The 8,847-nt window shown below is 33.4% G+C and overlaps 1 protein-coding gene across 2 annotated transcripts in view; it reads right to left on the bottom strand.

Annotated features, from left to right (window-relative positions):
* Nucleotides 1-3,974: 3,974 nt before the first annotated feature.
* Nucleotides 3,975-8,847, bottom strand: part of IL7 (interleukin 7) — a 41,550-nt gene continuing 36,677 nt past the window's right edge. For both annotated transcript variants that reach the window (XM_006185867.3, XM_014560246.2), the window contains 2 exons: nucleotides 8,368-8,421; nucleotides 3,975-6,363 (listed from right to left, as the gene is read on the bottom strand). In XM_006185867.3, the coding sequence (XP_006185929.1) occupies nucleotides 6,244-6,363; nucleotides 8,368-8,421 (174 nt within the window). In that variant the 3' untranslated portion in view covers nucleotides 3,975-6,243. The remainder of the gene's footprint in view (nucleotides 6,364-8,367; nucleotides 8,422-8,847) is intronic.

The following is an 8,847-nucleotide window of genomic DNA, read 5'->3' as shown; positions in this document are numbered from 1 at the left end:
ACATACAGTAAAGATGTCAGTTCTCCCCCAAATGAATCTATGGATTCAATGCAATCTCAATGAAACTTCCAGCAATTATTTTTGTTTTCTTTTTATTTGTTTGTTTTTGTGGTTTGACAGGCTGATTCTAAAATGTATGTGGAAAGGCAAAAGAGCTAGAATAGCCAAAACAATTCTGAAAAAGGAAAAATTGGAGGACTCATTCAACCCAATCTCTAGATATTTTAAACCCATAGTAATCAAGTCAGTGTGGTGTTGGAGAAAAGATACAGATCATTGGAATAGAACAGACCATCCATTAATCGATCCACACAAATACACTTAACTGAATTTTACAAAAGCACAAAAGCAATTCAGTTGATAAAGTATAGTCTTTCCAACAAATGGCAAACAATTGGATGTCCATATGCAAAAAACTGAACCTTAATACACACCTAATATTAAAAGATAACTTAAATGAGTCAAGGACCTAATTGTAAAACATATGACCCTAAAAACTTCCAGGACAGTGGTTTCAGACATCTCCCTGGGACATGTTAGCAATGGCTGGAGACTTTTTTTTTTTTTTACTGTCACTACTTAGAGGAGGATACTATTGGTATCTAGTGGGTAAAGACCAGGGATGCTTCTAAACATCCTACAATGCATAGCACAGCCACACCCACAACAAAGAATGCTAATTTTTTTAGTTTGGATAAATGTACTATGATTTTGTAAGGTAGCAGCATTAGAGGAATTATGGTAAAGGGTATATGGGAACATGCTGTACTATCTCTATGCTGAAATTATTTCAACTCTCTGAAATTATTTCAACTAAAAAGTAAAGCTTGTGTACCACTGCTTTAGGACAACAGACAACTTCAAAGTCAAACCTTTGATAATTTCATAATTTATCTCTATGACAGCATCACACACTGTAGTTGAAGTATTCTGTTTCGATCTGTGTTGTAAAATCACTTGACTCCTTCAATGAAATTTATTAAACATATAAATATTGCCAGTCATGTATTATATGTTAAATCGTTTAAGACTAATAAGAGTATCTTCAGGTGTCTTCTCTTCAAAGAGGAAGTCTTCCTTGATCACCTAAAATACTACCTTTCTCTACCAGTCTGTTTTTTTTTTTTTTCCTTATAACTTGTTTTCTATAAAAATTTTGTTTACTTACTGTTTACTGTTTGCTCTTCTGGAGTATATGTTCCATGAAGGCACAGATTTTTATTGTACCCATGGGATCAGGGTCATCACATTAGAGATGGATGCTTAGTAAGTATTTGTTGAGTGAATGAATTATCTGTATTTGTGTTGCATCTTCCTGTTAAGTGGTTTATATCCAGAAGTTGGAGCTTCTTCTTTAAATCCACTTGGCTGTGAGTATATTAGTCCCAACCCTGGTTATCTAACTTCCCATGAGTGAAATTAATAACTCTTTCTTAAGCAGAAAGTTGTACTGGTCTACACATTTAAGATTTCTCACAGCAAGGAAATGCCAACGAAGGAGATGAGAGTAAATAATCATTGTTTTGTACTTTCCTGGCAGATCTTTCCGGTTCTACTAGAAAACTTTTACTTCACCTTATCAGATGCTCTGCAAACCAAGCTCTTTTTATTTGTGATAGTTTTGGGACCCTTTTCAGAGCAATTTTTAAGATTTTCTTTTATCCAATTAAAATTTAAAGTAAAATGTTCCTGTTGGAATCAGATCATTTCAGACATAAGAAAACTTGTTATAAGCGTTAAAGGTGGAAACTGGGAAACACATGTCCATTTTCCACATGGCAGTCTTTGGTAGGTTATTGAGTTGTTTGCTGAGCTGAGCAGTGGAGGCACAAATTAAGGCATTGTTAACCACCGCCCCGCCCCCCTGCCCCCCTCCTCAGGAAGGTGTGGCAAGGCTTCAGAAAGGCTGGGACCCTTAGAATGGGTCTTGAAAGAAAAGGAATAATCAGCAAGCAAGAGTGGCAAGCCCTGGATGTGAATGTTATCACTGATCTGAACTTTCTTTACTTCGACTGTCATAGAAAATTAACTCACTTTTAGGATAATATCTTAAAGAACCCTAAGATCTCTCCCACATAGAAAATTTCTTATACAGAGAATGTACTTCTTTCTTACCATTTTGTATGGAGGGGTTGCAAAACGAGCACCAGGTTATTCCCAAACCAGAATAACCGTCTTTGCATTTTTCTCAAAAGCTAATTTTGTGGATCTAAGTGAATACATGTATTTTGATATTTAGACATTAAAAATTGTTGGAATTGGCAATTATCAATGTGTCTACCTATTTTGTTTTTCTTATCCTATAATATTTCCACAGATTCCGTTTGATCAGAATCACAAGTGAAAGATAATAATGTTTAGAAATCAAAGTTTCATTGAGATTGTGAGGTTGTTTTTTTGTAATAATTTATAAGAATTGTAATTTAAAAGAATGCTGTCATATCCTTTTAAATTAGCTATATTTTACGGCCCTTGTCGTATCTATAGTAAATTATATTGTAGAAATATATTTTCTGGATTATTTAAATAGGCTTTATTAATGAATTTCTAAATTAATGGAATTCATCTTTATTAACTACCATATGTGTGGCTTTTTCCATTAGGTGATGAAAGGAACACAAAAGATCATATATTCTTTCAGGAGAGAGAAAACATTTTAAAAGTGAAGAGAAAAAATATTTAATAATAATTGTATTTAAAATAAAGTGATAAGATGAATCAGATCAAATAATACATGATACAGGCAATAAAGTGTTATGAACAACCAAAGGAAGAAATATTAACATTACAGGCAAACCTTGGCGATATTGCAGGTTTGGATCTAGACCACCGCAATAAAGTGAGTTGCATGAATATTTTGGTTTATCAGTGCATATAAAAGCTATGTTTGCATTATTCCATAGTCTATTGTGTGCAATAGCATAATGTCTAAAAAACAATGTACATACCTTAATTAAAAAATACTTTATGGGGGGAGGGTATAGCTCAAGTGGTAGAGCGCATGCCTAGCATGCACAAGGTCCTAGGTTCAATCCTCAGTACTTCCTCCAAAAATAAGTAAACCTAATTACCTCCCCCTACCAAAAAAACAAAAAACAAACAAAAATACTTTATTGCTAAAAATTGCTAACCATCATCTGAGCTTTCAGTGAGTCATAATCTTTTTGCAATAGTAACATCAAAGATCACAGATCACTATAAGAAATATAATAATAATAAAGTTGGAAAAATTGTAAAAATTATCAAAATGTAACCAGAAACATGAAGGAGCAAATGCTGTTGGAAAAATGGTGCAGATAGACTTGCTTGACACAGGGTTGGTACAAATTTTCAGTTTGCAACAAACCCAGTATCTGTGAAGCCCAATAAAGTGAAGCACAGTAAAACATGGTCTGTCTTACCTAGAATTATCATGGACTCCACAGCAACTGAGGAGAAAGGAATCAAGGTGCCTCTTGACATTTGAACAGGATGTGGATAGAATCTGGAAGAACTTTCTCAGCAAGAACATGACTAAAAACATGAAGATTGCATGGACAGAGTACCATAAGGGTTGTCAGACTTAAAGTAGAAGATGTGTGTTTCTGGAGAAACATTTACAATAGGTTTGATGAAATGTCCTTAAACTGGTTGTCACTGAAAGTATGGCTTAAAAGAAACACTTCTAGTTTCAGTAGAACTATCTTAATCCTGAAAGGAGTACATTCTTCAGCAAATTCCATGAAAGCTTGTTTTAAAAGACTTTTAAGTCAATCCCTTTGTATAAGGTAAGGCAATATTCCTCAAAGTGTGCTAGGTTAGTGGTTTTTACATACAAGTGGTGTTCTCTACTCAAAATTTGGAAATTCTATTAGTGTTAAACTTTTTTTTTTAAGCTATGAGTTTACAGAGCCTTTAATAAACATATATTATGTAGTATACATACTACATAATATACTTAAATTAATATACTTCTATTAAAATTGTGAATCTCCAGAAGTAAATTTATCTGACCTCAGAGCTGAGAATCCTGAGGTTTTTGTTTGTTTTCTGTTTTTTATTTTTTAGAACCAAAAAAGATTGGGGTTTCTTGGGATAAACTTTAGAAAATGCCGATGTAAAGCATCCACATACACATTTGAAAGAAAATGTTAATTGAGAATTAAAAAGTCTAGCTGAGGAGTAGAAATAATAAAAATGTCAAGTCCAAGACCATTATTAACCAGGCTGCCTTGTCTTTCCTTGCCTTGTTAGTGGCTAGGAAACAAAGAAAAGGGGAAATGCGGCCAACCGTAATTTTTTTCCCAAGCATTTGACACACTGTATGCTAAATAAACTTTTTTGAGTGTGAATTTTCTCCAAAGCTCAATTCTATCATAAACACATGATAAAAGTCAAGGCCAAAAGATTAAAATAAAAATCAAGGAAGAAAATTTTATTAACTTTCAACAAAGCATTTTAAAATATTATTCCTTCTTTTGCCACAATCTCAGAATGTTAAGAATGTTATAGATGGCCTTCAAGGAAATACTTTCAAGGACAGTTTTAAAAGATCCCTTTAGAAACTTAGTATGTCCCCATTTCTATAGCTGATGGCTTACCAACAGCACCAGTTCATCAGGGTGGGGATGTACCACATAGCTGACCATGTCTGGTGGTAGAAAGAAGCATAGCCCACTGAGAAAAGTCCACCTGAAGAAAAGTCTTGGTGAAGTCATTTGCTCCTAAAAAAGTGTCAGTCAACTCCCTTTTCTGGAGTTAATAATGGAAACCAAACAGAAAACATTTGGTTCAATGCCTCATCAAAGTGAATTCTACACAACTGTCTGTACAACTCCATCCAGCTGTCTGTACCCGTGAGGAGGAAATTCCACGTGGGTTGGGGAGAGTGAGAAAGAGATGCAGGATGACACATGAACTGAGAGGAAGGTCCTACATCCACACTTTGAGGATGGCACTGTCTGTAGATCAAATAAAGCCAGTCAGCACTTAACCAGGTGGCTATGAGGCTGTGGTGGCTGTTTAAGAACTCTGGCCTACCTAGAATAGTGTTTTCAGTTCCCTTTATAAGTAAGTGAAGACTATTGGCAAATCTTTCTGGGTCTGTTTAAAAGGAACAAAAAGTTTCTTTTCAAAGACTAAAATTCAGCATAGAAAGTAAAGCACCGTCCTGTTCTTATATAGTTTGGAGGTCCTGGTCTCACGTACATTCTTGGTAATAAGATATTAAAGGTCATATTTCAATGAAAGTGAGAAATCTAATAATTGTACAGCACTAAAAATCTTGTCTTAAAATTTCCTGTTGGGATTCATTAAGTGAATCTGACAGTGTTAATACATAGGCCATTTATTATCAAAGGAGAAATGTTATCCAAAGTAAGCAATTTGTAATACTGTATGAAAATATTTTATATACAGATATACTGTCAAAATTAAATACACAGTCCATTAATTAAAAGGCTAACATATATTATTCTCTTAAAAATATACTTCCCAAATTGCTAACTCATTTAGACAAATTTTATTACATATAAATGACAAGAGTGACTCAGTACTATGGTCTAGCATCCTTAGAACAGATGACTATTTTGTGAAATTATTCTTTATTTTCATTTAAAAACATTTGCTGAATCATTTATTAAAGGCACTCTGTTACACATTCATACTTAATTACATCTCCTGATATCTTCTTGATAAAGGAGTATCTTGGGCCCTTTATGCTTATTGCTTCTTTAAGGTATATGAGTCTTGTTCTCATGGGCTTATCCATATCTCACTGTTAGTGAAACGTTTCCAGCACAGAAGACAACAATTTCCACTCTCGTTGCAATATACTGATGCATAGTGGGCCATAAAATTATTTTGGTCATAATGCAATGTTATTTTTTAATTCTTGTAACCTTTATATACTTCACAGAATTTATATGTCTTCTGGAAATTTTAAACAGGTTTAAAAAGTATTAACGCAACTAATATCTTACATGGATTGCCTTACCTAAGCCAGCTCAGAATCAATACCGATTGATTAATACCGATGTCTGCATATATGTGAAATAGTTTGTTGATTGCAACATTCAGGTTCCTTTGTTTATGTCCATCTTCTAGTACTACAGTAAGGATTTCTCAATTGCTGTAATCCATTTTTACCAGGATGCATTCAGTAACTTCCACGAGGCATTCTACCCTGGAAAATTGCATGAGCAGAGAGATCCTTGGAGTATACAACTTAAGCTCTTAAGTTTTTATATTGCCACTCCATATTTTTCAGTGTTCTTTAGCACCCCTCAAAATTTTATTCCAACAAGTTTTTATCTTTTGTAGTAGTATCTTTAGGAAACACAGGTCATTCAGTTTTTTCTGTTCCTTTACAGATTTATTTTCTTCCTAAAGAAATACATAAAAAAGTTTTTAAGTTCACATTTTTATAAAAAGACACATTTTAAAATATTCAATCTTTCTATCATGCTAGGTTATACCAAAATTTTGGTTTAATTAAAAAGGAGAAGCCTCCATGATATTTTTTTCAACTATTATTTCTAACTATAATTGTGATCACTGATGTGTAGGAAATTCAAGGTTGTTGTGGTGTAAGATCTAGGGTTAAAGAGCTGTCAGGTGGCTGCCATTTTCACCACTGCAGCAGTGGACATAAGAATGCTGTTTAAACATTTGTGAGGAAGGTTTGTTTATTACTCAACTGAGATTTTTTAAATGGAAAAAAATGTATTTTTGTGGAAGAAATAATTCTGAAAATATTTGGTTTCTTTTGGCAAAGATTAATAAGAATCTGCCTGATTGAGCTTGTGCACTCGTCTTCACTAGAGTATTATAGAAGCCTGCTTCATAAGCTAGTTTTCAGCCCCTGATGAAAATTTTAAAAAGGGTTACCTGTACCATATTTACAAAAAGTGGAGAAACAGACACCTCGCATGGAATAGACTTATAAGAGCAGCTGTGCCGAAACTGTTATATTCCTCTGAGTCCCTGGGAAGGGGATGAGTACTGGATAGAGTAATTACTTCATTTAGATAACAACCAATTATTGGGTGTTTTCCAGGTCAGCTACTGTGTTCAGTGCTTTATATACACTATTTCATTTTATCTCCTTAATAACTATGAAATTGATGATCTCATCTTTCCCATTTGAGGAAGCTGATGCTTCAAAGAGGATAAATCAGCTACCACAGTCACATGTCAAGTAAATATAATGACTGGGTCTTGGGCTTGTTTGTCCTATTTTTAGTTTAGTCACAAATTCAGATCTCTTACTTATATATTTAGTAACACTAACACATACCCTTTAAATGATGTATTTCAAAGATTAAAGATTGCAAAGATATATACGAAGGAGGAGAGCTTCTCATATTCTTTTTAATGAGGGTCCCAGGACATCTTTTAAAAATACAAATTGAAGTTTATGTGACTAACAAGTTTGAAATACATAGATGTGAAAATGTCATGACTTCTCAAAGACCAAGAATGAACATTCATTAAAAAGAGAAAGAACCATGATTTTGCCTCTGTAACCCTGGGAACAAAGATGTTATCTCCTTTTTCTAAACTTTCTTCCCGAATTCCCTCAGTCAGAGGTCCTCAATGTAATATTATATTGCTCATGTATTCATTTCAACTCTTCCACTTCAGGTGGAATTCCTAGTTTCCTGAGTCCCAGGGTGTGCAAACTCACCCCACTTCTCTAAGACAAATAAGGAATTTCCATGCTCCCATATATATAGATCAAGTAACAATGCTAATGGGAATGTGAATGGAGAATCTATCATTCTCATGAACCAGGTATGTTCATTTTTCCAAGTCTCATTCTAGTTAATACATCATTTTAATGTTCAATCAGATTTAATTAAGTATTCTGACTTTCATTCTTAAATATTTTCTATATTGCTATATAATTTAGTGTAATACCCAATAGTATATATAAATACATATAAATATAAAATGTTCATATCCTGTTATACAGCATGTATAGTACATTCTGTGAATACTAGTAAAGTAGGTGTAAAATGGGTTCTCATTTTTAATTTGTGTTTCTTTATTAGAGTGGCTTTTTTCTTCATATACTTGTCTTCTGGTTTATTTTCTCCTACTTTGTTCATGTCCTTTGCCTATTACCTATTAGTGTTTTAATTTTGTTTCTTTAAAAAAAATTGATGCTCTGACATTTTCCCTAGCTTCTTTAATTTTAAAATAGTGTTTTCTAAAAATGCAGTTTAAAGGGATCCAATTCTTAGGGGTATCCCCCTTCTCCTTTTACCAACATTATAATGAATATTTTCCAAACCAACCGTATAAAAGGAAACAATACAAAGAGAAACATAAGGAATTAATTTGAGTAAAAATCTGATAAAAAAAGAAAAGTACAGTCACTCTCACCAAATTCTTAGTGGGTTGGGCTTCACCCAGGGAAGGCGGTTTTCTTCCTTTAACCTTAAGAAAAAAGTCACATGTACAGTATTGATTATTAATCCTTTTTTGCTCCTCCCATTAGTGTAATTGCTAATTTTCATATTATTCTCAGCTCACCTAATCTGAGAATCTACTTTAAATTATTTATTATTAGTATGGCAGAATACTAATTTCATTTAGACACAGACTATCAGGGAAAAGGAAGAAACAAGAGAGGCTGGTCTTCTGAATAACCTGGATCTGTAATTTTGCAGGGATGCCCAGCACTGTGTTCAATTGCTGTGAGGTATGAAAAATTAATATAGAAGGGTATACTAACAGAGACAAAACTAGAGTTTTAATCAACATGAAAATAACATTAAGTTGTTAAATCCTGACCATAAATTGTATTAAGCTTTACCCATCAGAAGCAAAATGAAATAAACACAGTAAAAAGCTTATAGCATG

Source organism: Camelus ferus, chromosome 29 (assembly GCF_009834535.1).
Source record: "Camelus ferus isolate YT-003-E chromosome 29, BCGSAC_Cfer_1.0, whole genome shotgun sequence".
NCBI classification, from domain to species: domain Eukaryota; kingdom Metazoa; phylum Chordata; class Mammalia; order Artiodactyla; family Camelidae; genus Camelus; species Camelus ferus.
This window is presented reverse-complemented; position numbering and strand designations above follow the sequence as displayed.